Source organism: Elephas maximus, chromosome 4, assembly GCF_024166365.1.
Source record: "Elephas maximus indicus isolate mEleMax1 chromosome 4, mEleMax1 primary haplotype, whole genome shotgun sequence".
Classification (NCBI taxonomy): Eukaryota; Metazoa; Chordata; class Mammalia; order Proboscidea; family Elephantidae; genus Elephas; species Elephas maximus.
The window spans coordinates 53,458,535-53,484,576 of NC_064822.1; the positions used below are offsets into that span (position 1 = coordinate 53,458,535).

Sequence of the window (26,042 nt, forward strand, 5' to 3'; positions counted from 1 at the left end):
CCACACTTGGCGATAGTGTGTAATTCTTTTTATCTATTGTTGAATTTTATTTGCTAATATTTTGCTAAAGATTTTTGTCTATATTTATGTGAAATATTGGTTTGCAGTTTTCTTTCTTTTGTACACTCTTTGGTTTTTTTTTTTTGTTTGTTTGGTATCAGGTCAATATCAGCTCCATAAAATGAATTAGGAAGTATACTCTCCCCTTCTATTTTCTGGAAGACATGTAGAATTGGTGTTACCTACTCTTTGAATGTTTGGTGGAATTCTCCAGTGAAACTATCTGGATTTAGAGGTTTCCTTTTTCAGAGTTTTAAAATTACAAATTAGATTTCTTTAATAGTTATAAAAAAAAGTTATAGGGCTGTTAAAATGATCTATTTTGTATTGGGTAAGTTATGGTAGTTTGTGTTTTTAGAGGACTCGTTCCATTTCATCTATGTTGTCAAATTTATATGTGTACAGTTGTTTGTAATACTTTATTATTCTTTTGATGTCTGTAGGGTCTGTGGAAACCCTGGTGGCATAGCGGTTAAGAGCTACGGCTGCTAACCAAAAAGTTGGCAGTTTGAATCCACCAGGCCCTTCTTGGAAACTGCATGGGGCAGTTCCACTCTGTCCTATAGGGTCGCTGTGATCAGAATCTACTCAACGGCAATGGGTTTGGGTTGGCTTGGGTAGGGTCTATAGTGTATCCCCTGTGTTATCACTGATTTGGTAATTTGTGTCTTCTCTTTTTGTCTTTGTTAGTCTTGCTAGAGGTTTGCCAATTTTATTGATCTTTTCATAGAACCAGCTCTTTACATCATTGATTTTCTCTATCGTTTTTCTGTTTTCAATTCCATTAATTTCTGCTATTATCTTTATTATTTCCTTACTTTTGCTTGCTTTGGGTCTATTTTACTCCTCTTTTTCTAGGTTCTTGATGTGACAGCTTAGATTATTGAGTTGAGATTTTTGCTCTTTTCTAATGTATGCATTTGGTGAAGAATATTGAGTATACCACGGACTGCCAGAAGAACGAACAAATCTGTCTTGGAAGAAGTACAGCCAGAATGTTCTTTAGAAGCAAGGATGGCAAGTCTATATCTCACATACTTTGGACATGTTATCAGGAGGGTAAAATAGAGGGTCCGTGAAAAAGAGGAAGAGCCTCAGTGAGATGGATGGACACGGTGGCTGCAAAAATTGGCTCAAGCATAACAACATTGTGAGGATGTCGCAGGACCCAGCAGTATTTTGTTCTGTTGTACACAGGGTCACTATAAGTCGGAACTGACTCAAAAGCCCCTAACAACAACAATAAAATAGGTATTTAGTGCTATAAATTTGCCTCTCAGCACTGCTTTAGCTGTGTTCCATAAATTTTGATATTGTATTTTAATTTTTCATTTAGTTAATATATATATATTTTATTTCCTTTGAGATTTTCTCTTTGACCCATGGATTGTTTGGATGTGTACTATTTAGTTTCCAAGCATTTGGGGAATTTTCCTGTTATCTTTCTGTTACTGATTTCTAGTTTAATTCCGTTGGGGTTGGAGAATATACTCGGTAAGATATTAATTCTTTTGAATATGTTAGGGTTTGTTTTATGGCCCAGGATGTGATCTATCTTCGTATATATATCTTAGACTATGAGAAAATGCTCATGGTATATTGTTAAATATAAATTATACAGTGTAATCCCAATTTTATTTTTTAAAATACATAAAGATATACATGAAAAAATCCTAGAAGGCTATATATCAAAATGTTGACTGCTCTTTATTCTCTTCTGAGTGCTCGAAAGTTAAAAATTCCAACTTCCATGATCCGAAATTTGTTTTTTAATAAAAAGAGTATGACACTGTATACATGACTATGCATTTGTCAAGACCCATACAACTGTACAACACAAAGAATGAACCCTAATGTAAACAAAACAAAACAAAAAACTAGCTGCCGTAGAGTTAATTCAGACTAATAATATATCAATATCGATTCATCAATTGTAACAAATGTAATGCAAGTTGTTAATAATGGGGGAAACCGTGGGCAGGGGGAGAGGAAGTACTTGGGAACTCTCTGTTCTTTCTGTCCAAATTTTCTGTAAATGTAAAACTTCTCTAAAAAATAACTTTGATTAAAAAAAAAGGGTAGTGGGTTGTGTGTCATAAGACATGGGTTCAAACACTGGACTGTTATTTACTGGTAATATGACCCAGTCTTGTCAGTTAATCTCACTTGAACCTCATTTTTAGCATGTATAATGGATATCATAATCTTCACCCTGTAGAGTTGTTATGTTAAATATATAACAAAGCCAACGTTCATTAAAGCATTTCACAAATGCGAAAGCAGCATGCACATATTACATTGGTGAGGACGCTGGACTCTTTTCTCTCTGGCATCCCTTTCAACTGTTTGCTTTTAAGTTTCTGTGATTCTTTCACCGAGGAGCAAATAAAAGAACAGGAGAATTAAAAGGAGCCTGAAGCACATTGGGGCTGTGGACATAACTATGAATTACTGTTCTTCAAGTATTTTTGGAAGTTTGTGAGTATTATTGGGGTGTAACTACTTTGAATTTTTCTGGAATGTTCCAATTTCAAAAGTTCTGTCCTGTTGCTCCCCTAGTGTAAGAGTAGTTACTGTACCATGTAATTTCATTTCTGGTTAGGAAAATACAGACGTTGGATTAAAAGATTCATCTGAACGGGAAAGAAAAATTCTCGAATGTCTGCCAGATGCCTTACTAACAACTCTTGCCTTCCCTTTTAGGCCTGAAGTTGTTTCTCAGAGCAGGTGACTGTAATCAAAATTCCCAAGCACCAGGATATCGGTTGGTTTAACGACCTCAATTTCCTAACGGCAGGAAGGAAGTGGGGCCAGCAGAGTGTGTTAGGGAAGACAGGGAGGCTTGGTGGTGATGGGATTCCCTCCAGGATCACTTAGTTTTAAAGGACTTTTCCTTGCCTTTCTATGGCTTCCAATTGATTGCTGAGCTGGCTCCCAGGGGAACTGCTGCAGCATTTCTGACCCCCTCATTGATAACCTCCAGGATTCCCTAAGTGTCTTCTGACCTCCCTTGGCCAACACTGTTTCCTGGTTTAGGAAGTGCTCTTTCTTTCTACTTGTGTGGTATTCTCCTCTGAGTCCACGCTCTTCTTCTGTTGATGGTGTGGATAAGATTTTCTGAGGATATTCATGAGAATCCCAGGATCTGGCCAGTGAATAAACTCTTATTCATGGTTTAAGCCTTAATGTAATACCACTTCCCTCAAAGCTCCCCATTCATTCACTCAACATTTAGCATTCATTGACAAATAAGCATCCTGTGCCAACTAGTAGCTCCTTCCTCTGAGATCTTAGGGCGACTGGTGTATATTTATACATTGTACCTATTTTATTATATGCCTTTCACCACCCAGGACTGTGAGCCCCTTGGGTCCAAGGCCTTTTCTCATTTACTTTTAGACCTTCCCTCTCCTATGTCAGGACCATTGCCTTGCAGAAGTCCAGGGAGATTAACTTACACAGGATACAAGGTGAAGGTGTCCTTGGAGCTGTTCAAAGCGGTAGCCCACTTGACACATTACCAGTTACTAGTTGCCAGTCGGTGACCCCATGCCTGTCAAAGTAAAACTGTGCCTACAGGGTTTTCAATGGCTGATTTTTCAGACTCCGATCACCAGGCCTTTCCTCTGAGGCACTTCTGGGTAGACTCAAACCTCCAGCCTCTTGGTTAGCAGCTGAGTGTGTTAACCATTTGCACTAGCCCGGGCCTCCTCTTGTGGTCCTTCACATAGTGGGGCATTAAATGTTCTTAAAAATTGAACAGAGAACCAAGTGTAGGGCTGGGAGCTATGGGCATAATTTTAAGTTCTTGGCCCTTGAACTAAACTATTCTCAAGCGGAAGATCTTGATTTTTCACCTTGAGAGAAGGCCTTTTTTTTTTTTTTTTTCCGTGCATCTCCAAATTCTGTGATCTCTAGCATCAGTTCAGTTCAAATCAATTTGGTTCATCTACTATTTAGAGGGTACCTGACAAGGCACTGGGCTGTGCCATGCAAATGAAACAAAACTAAAGTAATGGAGTTCCTCCTCTCACGTTGTTCAGAACCTGGTATTGGGGTGATAAGAACGTCCACCCACATATTATGTCTATGCAGCTATTGAGTTAGAAATCGTTATTTTGATGATAGTGAAGAGACCAGAGAAACTCTGTATGCTTTAATTTTGTCAAAGGAAGATCCGAAAAAGCAGATTTTTTCTAGAGAAAGATGGGAGACACCGAAATCCTCAATGTAAAATACATCTTCTTCATCTTAGGACAGTAAGAAACAGACCTCTGAATATCAAGTGGACAAGCTAGGTGCTGCCTTGCATCTAGTCCTCCTGTGGCAGGGATTCTTGCCCCTCTCCAGGGCCACAGCCTCTCAAGTAGGATGACCAGCTTACCCTGGTTTCCCCTGGACTGTTGGTTTCAAAAGTGAAAGCCCTATATCCCTGGAACTCCTTCGGTTCTAAGCAAACTGTAATGGTTGGTCACCCCACTCTCAGGTCCTCTTCTTCACGGATGGTGAAGAGCCTGCTACCACTTCTCTTTAATGCAATCTGCACACATGTTGCCATTTAGCTGTCATCCTAGCATACCAGTTTCTTTCCATAGTCTCTGCTGACTTTGTAACTCAACAGTGAAGCCAAGACAAGGGGAGGCACCCAGTGCTCTATCTGTGACTTCAAACAAGCTTGGGCATTCCACACCAGATTTCCCAAGGGAGGCAGGGGCCTTGCATATGCTTAGCCCTAAGCAAAGGGAAAGAGTTTATATTTTGATATTGGTTGAGTAGAAGGGCTAAAACTTTTCAGGTAGTGAGGCTGTGAGAGCTGCAAGGCTCATTCAGATTCAGAATGCTTTTCCCCATCACCCTGATGGGATGTAGTGCTGCGAAAACTTCTTTGGCTTCAAGGCAACTTGTCTGTTTGCTTGCTATTCTGAGTGTAACCACAACCTTCCCTGTTCCTACTTTTAGGCACTCTTCCTGTCCATGGAGTAAAGCAAGCCATGGGGTTTTACTTATATACTTAAAAAATATATACTTACTCATCATTTAATCTTTGTCAAACACCTGTAGTGTTCATAGGATGACTTGGGGCAAACTCTTCTGTCTGCATTCAGATTTCCTAATAACTATGAGTCAGAATTGACTGGATGGCAACAGGTTTGTTTTTTGTTTGTTATGATATGACAATTCACATTACTTAACTCCCTTAAATAATAAAATTTCCATCTGACCGATACAAACCTGGTTGTTGTAATATATGGAGTAATTGCTACTAATCTTCTAGACTTTTTTTTTTATGACACAGCCCAAACAGATGAAATTATGTGGCTGCCCATGCATTTGCATATGACCTGTGTCTTCTCCCAGAGAAGAGTCTGGCATTATCAAATGAGTGCTTTGAGGTTTTTCTTCATTCCTCCTTTTTGCTCATGTGTACAATAGCAAGTAGATTCAGTCGAAGGGTGCCAGGAGAAGAAAGAGGAGGTAAAGTCCGACAGGAATGATGACAGATCACAGTTTAAGGGGCACTAATATTCTGAACCAGTGGTTCCCAAACTTTCAAGTAAGATAAACCCATTTATCTCGATTAACTCACAGATTCCACTAGACTAGGATTTTAGCAAAAACCCTCTCTTGACTCTACCTCCCCTTCTAGCTATTGCCCCATTTCCCTGATCCCTTTTATGGCAAAACCTCTTGAAAGAGTTGTTGATATTCACTATCTGTAATTTCTCTCCTTTTACTATCATTATATTCAGTTATTATATTTTTTCATTTTAGAAATGCCATTGATTCTAATATTTTCCATAATTAATTTCTTGAATATACTGATAACTACAGTTCTCATCTACTTTGGGTCTATTTTTGCTATCTATTTTTTCTTTTGATTTGTAAAACCCCCTTTTTTAAATTGAATGTCGTGCTAGATTTATCAGTCAGAATCATCAGCCATTCAGGAGATAGAAATCACAGTAGTTATTTAAGCAGAGAGAATTTGATTTAAAGAATCTTTAAGTAGGTATAAAGTTATTAGCTAGATCATAGAAAGAGTAAAAAAGAGAACTCTAATGTATCTGTGTGGTTTAAAGTCAGGAGAGGTATGTGTAAGTGTTATATTGTTTTACCACACTTATTCAATATGTATGCTGAGCAAATAATCTGAGAAGCTGGACTATATGAAGAACGGGGTATCAGGATTGGAGGAAGACTCATTAACAGCCTGCATTATGCAGATGACACAACCTTGCTTGCTGAGATTGAAGAGAATTTGAAACACTTGCTGATGAAGATCAAAGACCACAGCTTTCAGCATGGATTACACCTCAACATAAAGAAAACAGAAATCCTCACAACTGGACCAATAAGCAACACCATGATAAACAGAAAAAAGATTGAGGTTGTCAAGGATTTCATTTTACTTTGATCCACAATTGACACCCACGGAAGCAGTAGTCAAGAAATCAAAAGATACATTGCATTAGGCAAATCTGCTGCAAAAGACCTCTTTAAAATGTTGAAGAGCAAAGATACCACCTTGAAGACTAGGTGTACCTGATTGAAGCCATGGTGTTTTCAATCACCTCATATGCATACAAAAGCTTGACAATGAATAAGGAAGACAGGAGAAGAAATGATGCCTTTGAATTGTGGTGTTGGCAAAGAATATTGAATATACCATGGACTGCCAGAAGAACAAACAAATCTGTCTTGGAAGAAGTACAACCAGGATGCTCCTTAGAAGCAAAGATGGTGAGACTATGTCTCACATACTTTGGACATGTTATCAGGAGGGGTCAGACTTCGAGAAGGACATCATGCTTGATAAAGTAGAGGGTCAGTGAACAAGGGGAAGACCCTCAATGAGATGATTGACACAGTAGCTGCAACAATGTGCTCAAACAAAACAAGGATTGTGAGGATGGAGCAGGACGAGGCATTGTTTTGTTCTGTTGGACATAGGGTCGCTATGAGTTGGAACCGACTTGACGGCACCTGACAACAACAACAAGATAGCTTGAAAGTAGCTACTGCAGGAAATAGTTTCCAGTTGTAGGTCTGAGGGAACAAAGAGAAGAGGTTGGTATCATTAAAACATAGAAACTTGGAGAAGGACTCTGCAGAGCTGAAACTCAGACCTCTAAGAAAGAGGTGCTGCTCAGCTAGTCTGAAATAGGTGTATGCTGTGGATTTGTGTTTGTGGCCCCCAAAAGATATGTTGAAGTCCTAACCTTTGTACTTGTGAATATGACCTTGTTTGGAGATATTATCAGTGACATCATACTGCAGTAGGTTGGGTTCTATTCCTAATCCCTTCTGAGTAATGTTTTATAATAGACATGGAGACAGACACACATGGGGAAGACTCCATATGAAGATATATCTTTTTTTCCTAGAGTGAACAGAGAGTGAGAAAGCATGGTCCTGCCTTCGTTCTGAACTCAGACTTCTAGCCTCCAGAACTGTGGGACAATAAATTTATGTTCTTTAAAGCCTTTCGCTTTGTGGTATTTTTGTTATGGCAGCCCTAGGAAACTAAGTGTGTGTACGTGTGGCTCTCCTGTTTTTCTAGTTGTTCTACTTGAAAGGGTTGGACTGAAATAGTCATTATCCCTTAAACCTATTCCAATCAGGTAGCTCCTACCCTATATTAGTTATTTATTACTGTGTAACAGATTATCCCAAAATTTAGCAGCTTAAAACAATGGACATTTATTATCTTACAGTTTCTGTGGATCAGGACTATAGGAAACATTTAGCTGGGTGAATCTAGCTCAAGTTTTTGCATGAGACGGCTATCAAGCTGTTGATCAGAGCTGGTCACCTGACGTCTGAAGAATTCACTTCCAAGCTCATTCAAATAGCAGCAGAACTCAGTTACTTGCTGGCTATTTAGCCAGAGATCTCAGTTCTTCACCACAAGGGATTCTTTATAGGTTTCCTGAGTGTCTTTTCAACATGGTAGCTGGCTTCCCCTGGAGCAAGTGATGAGAGACAGAGAAGAAGTAGAAGATGAAATCTGTGGATTTTTTTTTTTTTTTAATGTCAGAAGTAATATACCATTGCTTCTGCCACATTCTATTGGTCACACAGACCCTCTCTGATGAATGTGAGAGAACATGAAAAGAGTGTGGGTACCAAGAGGTGGGGATCCTTAGGGGCCGTCTTAGAGACTGGCTACCACAGATTTTAGCCCCATAATAAAAAAATAAATAAAAAAAAAAAATTTTTTTTTATTCCAACAAAACGGATCTAGTCAAGGTCATCAAGAACCTTTGTGTTACTAAATTTGGTGACTAATTCTCAATCCTCATTTTATATGACCAATCGTAGGTCTTACTTCCTTCTCTTTACTCGGTTTCCAGTGCTCTCTTGGTTTACTCCCCCCTTCACTTCATCGCCTTCAACCATACTATATATTGTAATTATTATAGTAATTATCTCAGTAAACTGTAAGTTTCATGAGGACAGAGTTTTTTTGTCTGTTTTGTTCACTGTGATAATCCCAGTACCTAGAAAAATGTCTGGTACATGGCAGTCCCTGAATCTCTCTAGGGAAATAAAACAATTTATTAAAAATTTCAGCTGGGTCATATCTGGGCTATCAGGTGGCTGCAGTGGGTAGGAGAGTGCCCGGCGGAAATCAAAATAGGCTGTTGTACAAAGATGGCAGGGACAGACTGAAGAAAGAAGCAGACAATTCCAGGTTGAATAAGTGGTCTAAGATTTATTATGGGGAAAACTGACATACAAGGCCAAGTCCTGGGCTGCAGCAGGGCAGGTAGATCTCCATGCTACTGCCCCAAGCTCCAGAGATTATATTAAAAAAAAATCTATTGCTGTAGAGTTGATTCCAATTCATAACAACCCTATAGGACATAATAGAACTGCTCCATAGGATTTCCAAGGCTGTAATCTTTGTGGTAGCAGACTGCCACATCTTTCTCCCATGGAGTGGCTAGTGAGTTCAAACCACTGACCTTGAGGTTAGCAGCAAAGCACTTAACTACTATGCCACCAGGGCTCCAGAGATTATATAGAGGAGCTAATTGGGTTACTGGGTTGAATATGGGTTTAGTAGAGCCCTAGTGGCCCAGTGGTTAAGAGCTCAGCTGTTAACCAAAAGGTCAGCAGTTCGAATCTACCAGCCACTTCTTGGAAACCCTATGGGGCAGTTCTATTGTCCTATAGGGTCTCTGTGAGTCAGAATCAACTGGATGGCAATGGGGTGTTCAATGTGGGTTTGTTACACAACACCCCTTCCCTCAAGTCCAAAATGTCCAATTGTTATTGTTTGGATTTGGGTACCTTCAAGGATGTTATGTTTCTGGGTCTCCTACTTGTTTCTGGGAATGGTGGTGTTTGTCAGGACTGTGGTCAGCTTCAAGCCTGGAGGCAGTTTGCAAGTCCTGAATCAGTTACATCCTCATTTGTATGCCCAATGTGGGCATTTCTGGGGATAAGTCTCTAAGTTCAGGATAAAATTTGTTCCAAGCCTCTGTGGAAAAGAAAAAATAGTGCTCTGCTGAGTCCTTATAATGTGGCTTCTATAGACCTAAGTATTATTGCGATGGCATGTGCTGTTTCCTCATCAGGTAGACTATTGTTGTTTCCAATCTCATAGGACTAGGACTGGTAGAAATTTTAACTCAAAGATACCAAAGGAAACCACATGTAATGAAACAGCTTTACTAGCTTCCCTTCCTCCTGGGCAAAGTGCAGTAGGTGAGGTCTAGGAGGCTTCTTAACTTTTTGAGTTTATGGGTCCCTAGTTGACACATATGAATTATGGTATTAGAGAAGAATGTTGAATATACCATGGACTGCCAGAAGAATGAACAAATCTGTCTTGGAAGAAGTACAACCAGAATGCTCTTTAGATGCAAGGATGCTGAGGCATTGTCTCACATATTTTGGACATGTTATCAGGAGGGACTGGTCCTTGGAGGAAGACATCATGCTTTGTAAAGTAGCGGGTCAGCAAAAAAGTGGAAGAGCCTCGACGAGATGAATTGACAGAGTGGCTGCAACAACGGGCTCAAGCATAATGATTATGAGGATGGCACAGAACCAGGCAGTGTTTCCTTCTGTTTTACATAAGGTTGCTATGAGTCAGAGCCGACTTGATGGCACCTAACAACAACTCTTTTCACCCGGCATGCAAGACCCTCTGTAACCACTATGTATGAGCCCCACACTATCCATGCAACTGCGTCTACCATCACTGTCCAATCAGGGCATCTCCTCATTCTTCCTGAGATCCTGCCCTTGTTCATATTGTTGTTCCTCCTCTAAGAATGTCCTTGCTTCCCCCCTCTGCTTCCTTCAAGCCCGGTCAGTCTTCCAGGGCAGCATCAGTGCTACCTCTTCCATACGGTTTTCTTTGATTCTTCAGGCTTGCAATGGGTTCTTTGTTCTTTGACCTGGTGCATTCATAGTCACCATCATAGGTTTTATTATTAAAATGTCCTTTACATGTCATCAGGAGAGACCAATCGCTGGAGAAGGACATTATGCTTGGTAAAGGAGAGGGTCAGCTAAAAGGAGGGAGGCCCTCAATGAAATAGATTGACACAGTGGATTCAACAATGGGTTTAAACATAGCAACAATTGTGAGGATGGCACAGGACTGGGCAATGTTTTGTTCTGTTATAAACAAGGTCACTATGAGTAGGAGCTGATTTGAGGGCATCTAACAACAATAACAACAACAACTGATTGTTTTTGTTGTAATTTTGTGTTCACAGACCTAGAGAATAAGTTTCTTGAGGACAAGGGTTAGTTTTGCTCTTCATAGCTCATAGAAGGTGCTTGGGTAAAACTTGTTAACTGAATGATTGACATACAGCATATAGGTTTCTGTAGATAGTCAGACAAAAAGAGACTGAATTACAGAAAAATAGAGTTAAGTGGAACCCCCAAAGAAGGCACATGTGCTTTTCTCCTTTGCCTCTGCATTGTGACTGAGATACAGGAAGTGTCCAGAAACCTTCCCCTCAAGGGCAGTGCCTGGGCAAACAAAAGTAAGAGGGCCTTGGACAAGCTCCTACTGTTTCTGGCCTTGTTCCTGCTCTGAAGCCTGAAGGGAAAAGGCTGCTCAAAAGCTTTAATGCTACAGGCAGGAAAAACAATTTGCAAAAAGGCTATGTCCCAAGATCAAATTCTTAACAAATTAATGGAAAAATAGGAAAAAAATATGTTAGCCTTCTGAGGTGCCTCTAGGTGGGCTCAAACCTCCAATAACGGTTTAAGCCACCCAGGGACTCTTGCAATATAGATCTCAAAAAGTGAAGAAGGAAAGGAAAACAACGAGAAAGTTTACAAAGAGAATGGAAAACAGTGAGAGTTAGGAATAGAGAGAAAATGGACAGCATGAAAAAGTCACGCAGAGAAAAATCCACACAGGGAGAACAATGAGAGGAAGAAAGAGGTCAGGTCTAAAAATAGAGGAAAGGGTCTAGCATCACAACATCTTTTAGTGGCATTTATGAAAGGCCTGGTTTAAGTCTGTGTTTATGGCTCCTGGTTGTAGACCTGAGGTAACCTCTATGGCCTAGGACCTAGACTATCGAGATGAATTCTCTTTGCACTCCACAGTACAAATGTGTATCAAGAATATTCAAAAGGCTCAGATCACTTAGATGTGCACATTATCCAGTCGTTTACCCCCACCCCCCCGACAAAAAAAAAAAAAAACAAACCCGTTGCCGTCAAGTCGATTCCGACTTATAGAAACCCTACAGAACAAAGTAAGAACTACCCCATAGGATTTCCAAGGGGTGCCTGGTGGCTTCGAGCTGCCGACCTTTTGGTTAGCAGCCGTAGTTCTTAACCCCTACACCACCAGGGTTCCCAATTCACCCAGGTATATATTAATCATGATGCAAATTACGCTCAAGCTTCTGCTTCAGGCTCCTCCCTTGTTGGAACTCTTTTCCTGGGAGAGACCCTAGCAATGTGTTCACATGGTCATAAGTTTTTATAAAATCTGCAAAAGTAAGCTATTTTTAATGGCAATCAGTTAAGACTCCCATCCCTTTCTACACTAGCTTAGGTGGTTTACAGGCATGCTGTGTACAGTTAAATGATTGCCAGTTCTCTTGGTATGGGAATGGCTTCAGGGACACTTCTACCACTGGCATTGTGGCCCAAAGGTCTAGGGCCTGTGGTCTTAGTGCCATATGAGTGTGTGCCATATGAGTGTGCCCTGTGGTGCTGGGCCCCAGAAGGACGGGGGTAGTGGAAGAGAAGCAAGGTGTGAAATGTATAGAGCCAGAAGCTGGACTGCAAAAAATTCTTAACAGTTGTCAGCTATAGAATAGTCAGTGGCAGATTTAGTTCTTACTAAGGCCTAAAGAAAACTGAAGTTTTTGTGTATCAGGAATATGCATGATCATGTAGCTTTTACAGTTATGAATGTTCCATACATCTTCTTTTGTACTCTCTTGGATCATACTACCAGCACTGGAGATATTTTAGTTCCAGGATGTCTTGCGGCACAACTATGTGGACTGTTGCAGTAAACATTAGCTACCTGAAGTCAGGCACTACTCTTTCCTCAGTACATAGTGTAGCGCCTGGCAATGTAGCAGACATTTAACAAAGAATTGTAAGGTGTATAAATGAATGAATGAATGGAACAAACATTGAAATAAAATATCTGATGCTTCGTTCTCCAAACACCACCAACACAGATGTATTTGTCTTTACCATAGCCAAAGAAGCTATTAACAAGATAGAATTCCAGGGAGAGCAATTAATCACATTTGAAAGACATGTCTTTTTTTCCCACCTTCTACTCTCCTTTTCTATCTGGTGGCACAGTGGTTAAAGTGCTCAGCTGCTAAAAGTTCTGCAGTTTGAATCCACCATCTGCTCTCCAGGAGAAAGATGTGGTAGTTTACTTCCATAAAGTTTTACAGCCTTGGGAACCCTATCGGGCAGTTCTACTCTTCCTTGCTGTGAGTGGGAATTGACTTGAGGGCAGTGTTTGGTTTTTTGTTCGACTCTCCTTCCCAGCAAGTTTACAAAGGGTTAGAAATGAGAATGTTGAAAGGATCAGATTCCAGTGTCAAGTTTCACTTGCTGTGTTAAGATCCCTATGTTCTAGGTTAAAGACACTCCTTTTTGGCCATTCTTTGGAGTTTTCTGATGTCATCACAGGTTTTTTTTTAAACAGAGGGCTTGGTTGTTGCAAAACCTTTGCATGTTTTTGTTCCCTTTTAGTGGTGAGAGAACTAAGTTTCCTTGCAGTTTTGGGTTACAAATAGAGTCTTACTCCATCCTCGAACAGTCTCCTTTGGGAACACCGTTTATTTATTTATTTATTTAAGTGTGACTGTGCAGAACGTGGGGCTTGCATAAGGTCACGAAGACTGGATACAAGGGCTGAAATAATTCCCTTTTAAAATTACGTAGGGGAGTTCTGAACAGGATTTTTATTTAGATAACCTGATTCTTGGAAATGCAGCTAGTATCTCTTGGGATATTCTAAAAAAAATTAATGCATAACTGTAGGCATTTTTTTATTTATAGTAAGCCTTTTGATAGGGAGTATATTCCATGCAAAGCACTGAGATAGGAACTTCATGAAATTCAAAGACATCTTTTCCCCCACACAGGTAATGTTCCCACACTGGTTAAATTTTCTCAGAATCTGTGCTATTGTGAGATTCTACTGCAAGTCTAATTAAAATCTTCTCTGCTAACTTTTAAGACCATTTCTCGTGGTTTTAGTTCTTACTGGAAAAGAAAAACAACTCTTTTACCATTTTCTGCCTAGTCTCCCATGTGGAGCTGAAAGACTTTAATCCAATCACTGTGGAGCATTTTTTTCCTCAAACAAAAGAATCAGGTTAAATTCTTTAATTTGAGCTCTTGTCTTTTTTTTTTTTTTGGTGGTGGTGGTGGTGACTAGGGTGGGGAGACAGATACGGGGAGTCAGGCTGATTGCACATTTGGGGTTGTTAGGATCTCTTTTCTAACTAGATGTCCTCTTGGCTGGGCTAGCCCAGGGAAAGCTTTTAGAGCTTTGAGCCTGCTATGGACACGGAGAAACTGAGGAAAGGCATGAACTCAGCCTGGCCTGGCTGACCCATCCTGTGGGTATCTAAGGTTCCTTCAGGAGTCCCTGGGTGGCGCAAATGGTTAAGCGCTGGACTACTAATAGAAAGGCTGGCAGTTTGAGCCCAGTGAGAGGTACCTCAGAAGAAAGGCCTAGAAATCTACTTCTAAAAGGTCACAGCCTTGAAAACCCTTTGAGGCACAGTTCTTTGCACACTTGGGGCCACCATGAGTCAGAATCAACTCCATGGCAACTTGTAGGGTTCTCTCAAGTCCAGAGAGGATTGGTATTGCTGGAGTAGTCATCTCTCCCCTTCAGGGTGTGATCTGGCAGTATCAATCTGACACTATCAGCAGTGCTTTCTGGGGAAAGAAGCTAACAAAGGAAAAAGCCAGAGTTGTGTCAACAAGGTGGGTGGGAACAAACACCAGCCCATCACATCAAAGATCCTGCATTGATCTTCAGTGTGGGAGGAGGGAGACATCAGAGTCTCATGGTCAGAGACAGTAAGACCAGCAAGCAGCCAGTAGATCTAGGCCTGAAAAGGCAGGACCATACGCTTTAGGGGTAAATACTCAGCCCACCCCTCACCATTGCCCGAGGCAATGAGAGTGTGGCCGAATTGCTTCTCTCTGAAACCCTCTTGTCCGGACTTCCATCATACCACTTGCTCCTAGATCTCCTCTTCCCTCTGACTACAACATTGTGGGGTTCCTATTTCCCCCACTCACCTGCCAAAGTTTGGCATTTATATATGCAACACCTATTTATGAACTGTTCCCCACATGGCAGCCTGCTCTAGGGCTAAGGATATGGTGAACAGGACCAGTTACCTAATTTGTGGGCTGCAGCGCAAAATGCAAATGCAGGGACTCTTGTAAAAAAATTTAAGAGTTTCAAGATAGTGACAGCAGAGCACTGAACCAAGCTTGGGGCCCTTCTAAGCATGGGCCCTGTGCAACTGCACATGTCACCTGGCCATGAAGTTGGCCCTGGTGGGAGCCAGGTAGAAGGGTTCAAGTTAGGATTCCGTCTTTGGTCCGTTTCTCTCCTCACACTATACTCTCTCCTTGGGTTGCCTCATTGATTACTATGGCTTCATATACATAGGTGACCTGGTGGCTCCCCATATTTTCAATCCAGCCGAGCCCCAAACTCATGGACTTTTTCTTAGGTAGCAGGTTATTATTTACCCTTTGGACTTCCTTTATACTTGGATCTTCTCCAGAATGTAGTGTATCTGGCTGTCTTAGTTTCTTAATGCTGCTATAACAAAAATACCACAAGCAGGTGGCTTTAACGAACAGAAATTAATTTTCTCACAGTCAGGGGCAGATTAACCAGTAAGTACAGTGTACATGAGTTTACAGTAAGCAAGTTACACACAAGCTTAATTGTGCTTACTTACCTTGCTTATTGGGTAATCCATCCCTGCTCACAGTTTAAGAGGCTAGAAGTCTGAATTCAGGGTGCTGACTCTATGGGAAGGCTATCTCTGTCTTCTCTGGGGGAAATCTTTGTCAGTTTCTCTAGCGTTCTTGGTGTTCCTTGGAGATCTCCGTGTGACATTTGTGCTTGCTTCTCTGTGCCTAATCTGCTTTTTTTAATATCTCAAAAGTGAGTAGGTTTAAAAAGACACCCTACACTGATATGGCCTCATTAACATAACAAAAAACCTCATTCCCAAATGGGATTACATACATAGGCATAGGGGTGAGGATTTACAGCACATATTTTGGGGGGACTGTAAAAATGGCTTGGGGGTGGAATCTGACCTCCTCCAACTTCACTAGGGGGAAGGAGAATCAAGATCAACAGCCAAAGGCTGACTTCCATGAGGTGGAGGCCAGACAAGCCTCCTCTCTGCCATCTCTACCAATTCTGACACCAACTATCCCTCTCACAGCACTCCCTACTGGGTTTGGCAATTCTTTGCAATGGCCACGCAGAGCTCACAGACCATACTCACAATTATGGGGTTTATTAGGGAAGTAACAGTTTTAACAGTTACAATTCTGGCTCAAGAACACTCAGGACACAGTTCTTCCATCAGGATAGCCTCTCCCTGGCTGTGCTCACAGGTATGCTCTCCCTGGCCCCGTGTCTCTCCCCAAAGGCACTCAGGTTTCTCCCTCTGTGTGCTGGGAAGCCGACTCGACATCTTCTACTGCTGGCTCTCTCTTTCCTTGGTGGTGGTGGGCTCTTGCTCTCTGCTCTGGAATTTGCTCCTTTTAAAGCAAAATTGACCAATCCCCTTGGTAGGCCACAACAGCCCTATCACACAATCACCTGGGTGGGAGTTACAAGACCATGGCTAGAAAGACCACACACAAAAGTAATTACTTGCACCTCAGGGACGCAGTGCAATCCGTAACAATGACTCTCTGCATTCCTCATATTATAAGGAACCAGCACTGGACAGGAGAAAATCATTTCTGGATGTCCCTGGTGATCCTTTTGGGACTCAGAATAACTGAAAAGAGATTGTGAGTACCTTCAAACTCCTCTTGTACAGAACATGTGTCTTGGCCATTATCTGAACCTCCACCATGTGGGTGTGGGTGGGAGGCAGAGTCTTCCTTCCACCACAAAAGGTGAGAAGTTCAGACTCTTTCTCAGGTCCTCTGTAGCCATGACAAGGGCTGGCGCTCCGCTTTGGCCAGAGAGATGTGCCTGCCTGGGATTGTGACTTGGCATCTACTGTCACAAAGATTGGCCTCCAGTGCTAGGGCAAGTGTGGCAGTGAGATGAGATAGCCCATTCAGGACTCTGTAGAGTGGCAAGAGTTTGATAATATTCTCTCTGCAGCCACCCAGACCCTGACTTAGTTGTTCTCATGGCACCTCGATTTTCCCAGCTGTCTTAGTTTCCTAGTGCTGCTGTAACAAGTACCATAAGCAGGTGGCTTTAAAGAACAGAAATTTATTTTCTTACAGTTCTGGAAGCTAAAAGTCTAAATCAGAGATATGGTGAAATCCATGTGAAACAGGTCACTATAGATTAGTAAGTAAGCACAAGTAAGCCTGTGTTTACCTTGCTCACTGAGTGATCCGTCCCTGTCAGGGATTGTGATTTGAAAAGAGGCTTTGATTCTGTAGGAGGGTGCTCTGGGCTTGGGGGAGAGGCAAATGACAGCCATACCTAGAAGCAGAATCTTTGATGTGGTGAAAAAATGTGAAATTGTTCACTACAGATAATCTAGGAAGCAAGGTAAGCATGGTGTTTACCTTGCCCATTGGATAATCTACCCCTGACCAGTGTTCATTACAGAAGCAGCTATGGCACGAAATTGTCCTGATGATTAAATGAATGAATGCAATGCGTAGCAAGCATTCTCATGTCCCAACCCATGTAAGTGTGTCCTCAGTGAGAGCTGTATTTCTCTCATTGGAGTCCTCCAAATCAGTACCTTGAGGGTATGCAATGTGCTTTGGATGAGACCAGCACAGCTGGTGGCTAGTAGAGATGTTCTTCATCTGTGGGTGGGCAGGGTTGCATGTGGCCTGTCTCCAGGGGTGTCACTGCACTGATGATCAGCCACCCCAAGTCTGCAGGGCAGTACCAGGTGGTCACCCAAGATTCCTGGGCCCACCTGATGTTTAGCCTTCAGATGCTTCCCAGCCTTCTGTACCAAGTGCCCGGCTCCTTTTCCCTCCCTGGTGATTCTGAAGCACACTGGAAAGAAATGAATGACCTAGAAAAGATGTTTCAGTGAATGTGTATGACTCCTTCATTGATTGTTTTCATAGAATTAAAACCCTGCCATCCTTCCCAGGTTTATTTCTAGCCCATCTACTTGGACCACCCCTGACTTTTCTCTTCCCTGTGCTTTGAGGAAGGTGTTCCATTACACCCAGCACCTTGCCTTGTGCATGGCCGGAAGGGTTCAGTGAAGGCCTTTTGACCAGTTGCTCTAGGCCCAGTTCCCTCACCCCTTGTGGCCCCGCCCAGGCTCCTTAGAGCCTGGTTGCTATAGAAATGACTACCAGAAAAGCAAAATGGGGACATTAGCAGACGGGTTGGGCCCAAGTCTTTTCAAAGATAGTTTTTTTTATTTTGTTTTATATTGGTTTGAGTTTTTGAAAGAGAAATACACCTCATACTTACGATTGCTTCCGTTGAACATATGCAGTCTTTACCCCACAAGTGGATTTTAATTTTAAATTTATCCAACGGGAATGGAGGAGCCATTTTTAGCTTGCTTGTCTGGGAGTCTCTGAATGGGCTCTGGAATCTGTGAGGATAAACAGGAGCCGGCAGGGCTGAGCTATATTTGGCTTAAAATTGGAAACATAGGAGTCAGAAGAGCGGCTCTATAAAGGCCTGTGAGGTCCAGGAGCCCTGAGTATTGATTTATGAGGAGGCTTGGTGAAAGCACATGAAAGCAGAGGTAATATTTATAAATTCTTTCCCCCAAGGCTGGATAGAATGTTCTTCTGAGCTGCAGTCAAATACCACCTTTTAGGGGGATGAGTGGAGGTTGTTTCAGTCCAATTATTCAGTGACTGAAAAGAAAAGGAAATGTCAGGGGCAACTGCCTCAAAGTCTTTGTCATAGAGAGAAACACAGGGCAAGAAGAAAGCATTAACCTACAGGTCTGGGCTCCTGTCTTATATTCTCACTTTTTTCTTTCAGATCAATGAATATTTGGTGCTCCAGCCTCCAGGTCTCCCCTTTCCATAACTCAACAAGGCCAAAGGCCTAAACCTGGCAATTATGGTGACCATGTTTTACAAATTTTACAAACAAGAATCATCCTTGAGGACAGACCTTTCAGCAGCAGCATGGGGAGGAAGAAGAGCAAAGGAGGAAAAGTGGAGGAGAGACGAGGCTGAAGACATTCACAGTCGTGCCCCAGGTGGCCCTGAGTCCTGAGAGCATTTTGCCACGGGGGAAACTGGGTCCAATGCAGCTGATGCTCAGTCATGGAGGTTGGGTCCATGAGGGGACTGCACTGCTGCCAGCCACTGCAAGAGACTCTTACACGTGTGACTTCTGGATCCACTGGCCAAGGCAGGTCTCGAACACCTAGGACATCACAGTCCTGTGCAGAGGTGAGGGGAATCAGAGAGCGCCAACCCCACTATGCAATGTGACTGAGCAAGATGCTCTCACCTTGGCCAGGGCAGATGAACTTCTTGCTTATAAGAGAAAGAAGGGAAGGCATTTAAAAAAAAAAAAAAAATTCATGGATGTAAATCTAAGACAAGGGAGGGGAACACCTTCAACTTTGCTGTGGGGCCACTTTTACCTTATGACCTCAGATTTCCCACCTGTAGAAAAAAAAAGAACCCCATTTATCATGGATCTGCTTGCTTCTGAGGGCTCCAATGGGGATGTTTCCTACCTGACACTCAGTGTCATGACAGCAATGACAAAACAGACAAGACAATGGTATGAAGGGTGATGCTGTCTCTAGGGGTGGGAGAAAGTGGCACAATCTTTCCAACCTTCCCTCGCCTCCCTGCACAGCCCAGCTTCTGGGGCTCTCACCATCACACCCTAAGGGAGGACCAGAGGCTTGGAGGCTTTAGTTGAGAAACAGGCATACGAATAGTGGGGAAGGCCTTTCTGCAACATTGGTGTAGCCCTTGCCCTGGCACAAGGAATTCTTCATGCAAGACTCTTTAAGCCTTTTGAGACTCAGGAATGGGTGGTTCCAATATATGAGTAGGTGGAAGGCTGGGTGGGAAACACAAAAAGACATCTTCATCCCTTCCCCCCGAAGCATTAATAGCCCATATGTTGTTAGCTGCCATCGGGTGAATTCCAACTCATGGTTAGCCCATGTGTGCATAGTAGAATGCTGCTCTATAGAGTTTTCAAGGCTGTGAACTTTCAGAAGCAGATTGCCAGGTCTGTCTTCTGAAACACCTCTGAGTGAGTTCAAACAGCCAACTTTTGGCTAGTAGCATTTAAACTTTTGTGCCATCCAGAGATTCCTAACAGCACATATCCAAAACCCGTTGCCATCTGGTAGATTCCAACTCATAGTAACCCTATAGGACAGAGTAGAACTGCCCTATAGGGTTTCCAAGGCCGTAGTCTTCATGGAGGCAGACTGCCACATCTTCTCCTGAGGAGCAGCTGGGGGGGTTCAGACCACTGACCTTTGGGCTAGCAGTCAAGCCCTTTAGCCACGGCACTACCAGGGCTCTGGGCAGCACATATAGGTCCTGACATTTCTAAATGCTTCATTAGGGCCTATATCTTAAAAGGAGGGGATTAAGTGTTAAGTCTCCCACCAGGTCTGTTGTTGGTGACTATGAAACCAGTTGACGTTCGTGAAGAAAGGCCTCTGGATCCAGCCCTCTCCTGACCCCAGTTTCTTTCCTTCCTACAGCATTTAGGAATCAGCCTATGAGAGACACTGAGATCTGAATTGTATTTGACCCTGGCGGTGATGCCAACATTTCAACTTTTGGCAGGCAGAACTGTAATTCATGTCTGAACCTCCGAAGTTGAAACAGTTTGGCTCTTCTGCTCACAGAATGCTGCTGCCCAGTGACACCTGGACACTAGCACTCACAAGGCTTGTTTCCAAATCCCCTCCTGGAGGTAGTCAACTAATTCCCACTGCCGAGGGCTGGCTGCAGAGAGAATTAGCCTAAAAGGCCCTGCTATCTGAGAGCATGATTTGCCTCTTCTACCACCTGGGCAGGAGGCTTTTAAAATCACACTTGTGTTTGGGCCAGTTCTTGCCTGAGATCTCACCATGGGGTGTCCCTTCAGAAGTCAAGTTAAAGACAGCACATGAGAGACTGCTTCGACCCCTTTCTGCCCTGTCTTTTCCGTTGGGTTACTTATGGGGCAGAAATACATTTCTGAGCCTCATAGAGTGTTAGAGTTGGAAGGAAGCCCTAAAGATGAGAATAATTGCAGCTATCATTTATTAAGCACCTTTTTTACACACCAGGTGTGTTGAGAATATTATTTCTAATCCTCTGAATGCTTCAGGGGTACTGTCATAATCATCATTTCACGGTGCAGGCAAGGGGCATGGTAAGGCCAGGAGCAGAATGGTCAAGGATATAGACTTGCATTCAACTCCCAGCTCCGCCACTTACCAGCTGTGTGACTTTGGGCTTATTTCTTAAGCTTTCTGTCTCAGGTTCCTCATTTGTAGGATGGGGAAGCTAATAAGAGTAGTTCCTTATAGTGTGGTAATGAGGTAATTTGCCCCTTGCCTAGCATACTGTAGGGACTGTATGAATGTCAGCTATTATAAGGGAGAGGTTAAGTGATTCATGTATAGTCTGCAGTGATAAGTAGTGAGGCCAGGATTGGAATCCCAATCTGTCAGCTCCAAGCCCATGTTTTACACGTGAGGAAACACAGGTGAGAGGGAGAAAGGACTTGTCCAAGATCAACCAGCTACTTTGTGGCTGTCCCAGGGATAGAACCATCTCTGACAAGCCCCAGTCTAGTGCCCACTCCACAAACACTGCCTCACTCTTGAACTAAAACGATGTCTGATGAAGCCCCTTCGACCTCTGAAATGATCGAATTCAACCTCTAGAAGTTTCTGGGAGAATGAGGGAATAACCATCCACAAACTGCTTCCTCACCATGTATTCTGAATACAGGTTTCCCCCACTATCCAAAAGTAGAGTGCTCCTGTGAAAGCTTTCATAAGCCAAAATGGCATAAAGCAAAGAAGTAATTGCCGTTAATAGTATGGGAAAAATTTTTGAGTGTTCCCAGATGCAAAAAATAACCTAGGTCCAGTTTTATGCTAAGCATAACACCCTTACAGGCTCTCTATGCTTTCCTGATACCTTAGGATGTATCTTGCTAAAGGTGCACAAAATGAACGGAGGTAAAGCACAGATGCTCACAGACACAGTTCAAAGCTGTGGTGGCTTGACGCTGAGTGTAGTTCCCAGGGAATGAGCTTGAATATGCCATTCTTGCTGCTCAGGGTGTGTGTTGCCACTTTAAGGCCTTGCTGCACAACAAATGCTGAATGCCATTTCTGCTTTTTTACCTTTGTCTGTAAAGGCGAAAGTCCTCTTTGGATTTATTGAAAACAGAAAACAGGTACTAATGTAGGCCTAGCCCTGGTGGCACAGTGGTTAAGAGCTTGGCTGCTAAACAAAATATCTGCAGTTCAAATCCACCAGGTGATCCTTGGAAACCCTATGGGGCGGTTCTACTCTGTCCTATAGGGCTGCTACGAGTCTGAATTGACTCAAAGCATGTTTTTTTTTAAACATGTAAGTCTTATGCAAAAGTGAAGTGGGGTAAAGTGAGCTTTTGAAAAATGGGGGCTATCTGTATACAGTTAGCATTCTCCAGCTCCTCACTTTCTTCTAACCACAGAGCATTTCACAACACCCAGAGAGCCAATGTAGGAGAAATAAAAACCATTATCAGACTTCCTTCTCAATTATAGTTGACTTAGATCTTTAGGAGTTCTATATGAACCAGTCTTTGCTACCAACTTACCCATTCTATTTAAACTAAATACACCAGATTTACCTTATCCAGACTTCTCTCTTTTCACTGTACCCACCAGTACAAGAACTTACTGCATTTTCAAAAAGCACAAAAACAGAGATCCCCACCTGGTTTAAACCCTGGACCTAACAAAGATTGTTGTAGTCAGAACCAGAAAAAAAAAAAAAGAAACAAACAAAATAGGGAACCCAGCTCTTGTTTATTCCCCTGTAGTTTCCCTCTCTTTCATTTAAATTTCCCTCCATCCAGGTTAATACAAACATGTTACAACTGACTCCAGTTTTTATTCCAGCACCTCAGAAGATGAATCACAGAGGTTTAGCAAAGACAGAATGGAAGAAGAAAGTGCCTTATGGAAGAAAAGTGGTGATTTTCAGAGGCCTGACCTCAGATGTCAAAGTCTCCATCAGCACCTTTCCCTCTAGGTGCCAAGATTTCTCCACCCACCCACCCAAATCCAGTATCCTAAGCACAACAGCAGGTGAAGTCTTCATTCAGCAGGGTCTCCAGGCATGGATGAGGACTAGCAGCTCCCCTGGTCACAACATTGAGTGCCCTTTAGAGATCATGGCCAGAGTGCTCTAAGATGTCACACTGCTCACATCTCAGTGCAAAACGTACCGGTCCTTGCAGAGTAATGCCACTTCTGCTTCTGCTCCCAACTAATGGAAGGATGTCATTTGTTTGCTAGGTTGGGAGTGTCCGGTGTCATTCTGCATAAGAAGAGAGATAATAAAAGGAACAGAAAACGGAAGGAGTGCAGGGAAAATGAGATGCATAAAAGGTGGACTGAGTCACGTAACCACAGAAAAAACAGTCCAGAGGAAGCTGGAGGAATGGAGAAAGAAATTTGAGGACTAAGGCTTTTGCAACAGCGACACTGGCCAGCCAAATGCGAAGCCAAGGGGAACCATTTGTGCCGGGCTGGAGCAGCTCCTCCGCCCACCTCATTTGGAGACCAGCATGCGGACGAACTCCTCGTAGTTCACTTGCCCATCTCCATCCGTGTCGGCTGCTCGGATCATCTCGTCCACCTCCTCATCACTCAGCTTCTCCCCCAGCCTGGTCATCACGTGCCTCAGCTCAGCTGCGCTAACAAAGCCATTGCCGTCCTTGTCGAATACGCGGAAGGCCTCCCGGATCTCCTCCTCACTGTCCGTGTCCTTCATCTTCCTCGCCATCATGCCCAGGAACTCCGGGAAGTCGATGGTGCCGTTGCCGTCAGCGTCGATCTCTTTGACCATGCCCTGGAGTTCGGCCTCAGTGGGGTTCTGGCCCAGGGACCGCATGACGGTGCCCAGCTCCCGGGTGGTGATGGTGCCATCCCCATCCTTGTCAAACAGAGAGAAGGCCTCCTTGTACTCTGCGATCTGCTCCTCTGTTAGTTGGTCGGCCATGCTGCTGCGGGGGCGCGAAGGGTGCTGAAGGAGATGGGTGCCCCTGGGTCTATGCTCCCGAGCTCTGCCCAGCCACTCAGTGCCTGGCAGCAGGCTGGGCTCCTCTTACCAAGCTCTGGAATGAAAGGGGAAGATCCGAGGGGCGGGCTCTCTGGTTTTCTAGCCCTGGCTTGAATCGCTGGCGCTTAAGGAGCCGAGTCCTCCTTCACCATTGGCCTGGTGGATTGGGCTGCCATTCACAGACTCCCCCGCCCGGCGGCTGCCTGAAGGCCAGGTCCTGTTTAGACAAGAGTCCAGAAGCAGGAACAGGCCGGTCTGCTAAATGAGCTGCAGCCAACACCTCTCTTTGTGAAAGGCAGTCAGATTTACATCCTGACATCAGACAGAGCCTTGATGAACCACCTGAAATAATACCTTCAACTAAGGTATGCTAGGCTGTATTGAGAGAAATTACCTTTCTTTTTCTTTCTCCTTGAATTTTCCCTTTTTCTTCTCCCATTTTCCACCTGTCCCCCAATCTCCCTAACTAGCACTGTGTTCTTTCTTCCCCTTGGTTGAGGTTTGTTGAAGGATAAAAAGAAGAAATTACCTCTGATGAAAAGAACATCCTGATCTTTGGTCTCCAAAACCTTAGGGTACCTAAAAGGGTTTTCAGAGAAGGAAAAAAATGCGCCCCGCCCCCAGGAAACAGAGTGTCATCTTGTCTTCAGAATAAACATGAATGGAGAAGGATTTTCTCCAACCTGTTCATTCATTCACAAACATCTATTGAAGACCCGGAGCCCTGGTGGGGCAGTGATTAAGAGCTCAGCTGCTAACCAAGAGGTTTACAGTTGAATCCACCAGCTGCTCCTTGGAAACCCTATGGGGCAAGTTCTATTCTGCCCTACAGGGTCACTAGAGTTGGAATTGGCTGAACAGCGAAGGGTATTGAGGGCCTACTATCTGGAGGTTCTTTTCTAGGAGCTGGGAAATTAGGCTGTGAACCAGCCCTCAGGAAGCTTACATGCCATCAGCAAAATAGCTAGTTAGCAAGTAAACTAACAAAGAAGCCAAAAGAAGATAATTACAGACTTTTTTTTTTTTTTATAAACGCTATGAAGGAAACAAAAAGGGTGATGATGGAGATAATACTGGGAGGTTACTTTTATACAGATGGTCAAAGAAGGCTTCTGTCAGAGATGGTACTTTAGGGTGACCGGAAGAGGGAGGAGGGACTTCCCAGGTAGAGAGGGTGAGCAAGTGCAAAGTGCAGGGGTGGGTGAGGGCTTGGCATGGTCAGGGGCAGCGAGGAGGCCAGGGGCAGCGAGGAGGCCGGGTGGCTGCAGAAGGGGATGAAGAAAGGGAGACATGGCAATTAGTCCAAAGGACTAATGAGCCACATGAACCACAGCCTACACAACCCCAAGACCAGAAGAACTAGATGGTGCCGGGCTACCGCTGCCAACTGCTGAGATCACAACACTTGGTAAAACTGGGATCACAACAGAGAGTCCTAGACAAAGCGGGAGAAAATTGTAGAACAAAAAATCAAATCCACAAAAAAAACCAGGCTTGCTGGTCTGACAGAGAGTAGAGGAGCCCCTGAGACTTGTTGTTGTTGTTGTTAGGTGCCATCGAGTCGGTTCCGACTCATAGCGACTCTATGGACAACAGAACGAAACGCTGCCCGGTCCTGCGCCATCCTTACAATTGTTGTTTTGCTTGAGCTCATTGTTGCAGCCACTGTGTCAATCCACCTCATTGAGGGTCTTCCTCTTTTCCGCTGACCCTTACTTTGCCAAGCATGATGTTCTTCTCCAGGGACTGATCCCTCCTGACAACATGCCCAAAGTATGTAAGACACAGTCTCACCATCCTTGCTTCTAAGGAGCATTCTGGCCACACTTCTTCCAAGACAATGAGACTATGGCCCTAAAATACCTTCTGACCTGGAAATGAAGCCATTCCTGGAGATCACCTCCCAGCCAAACTATAGTCAAGCACATAAGATAAACAATAACACCCGAGAGGAATGTACTCCTTACAAAAACCAATTATATGAAATCAAAAGGGCAGTATCTGTCCAAAAC

General features: G+C 43.3%; 2 protein-coding genes across 2 annotated transcripts in view; one reads left to right on the top strand and one right to left on the bottom strand.

The window, feature by feature from the left end:
• Positions 1-22,766: 22,766 nt before the first annotated feature.
• LOC126075014 (calmodulin-like protein 3) lies at positions 22,767-24,071 on the bottom strand. The gene is made up of 2 exons (XM_049882064.1): positions 23,520-24,071; positions 22,767-23,286 (listed from the first exon to the last, which is right to left on the bottom strand). Exon 1 carries the CDS (start codon positions 23,968-23,970, stop codon positions 23,521-23,523), a length of 450 nt encoding a protein of 149 aa, XP_049738021.1. The 5' UTR covers positions 23,971-24,071; the 3' UTR covers positions 22,767-23,286; position 23,520.
• A 140-nt stretch (positions 24,072-24,211) lies between these two features.
• LOC126075015 (calmodulin-like) overlaps positions 24,212-26,042 on the top strand; it is a 30,465-nt gene continuing 28,634 nt past the window's right edge. The window contains exon 1 of the mRNA XM_049882065.1: positions 24,212-24,395. The gene's annotated coding sequence lies outside the window, so the exon portion shown is untranslated. The remainder of the gene's footprint in view (positions 24,396-26,042) is intronic.

What these genes read in the sequence shown, in the direction of transcription:
- LOC126075014 (XM_049882064.1), bottom strand. Translation starts at nt 23,970, where the DNA reads ATGGCCGACCAACTAACAGAGGAGCAGATCGCAGAGTACAAGGAGGCC.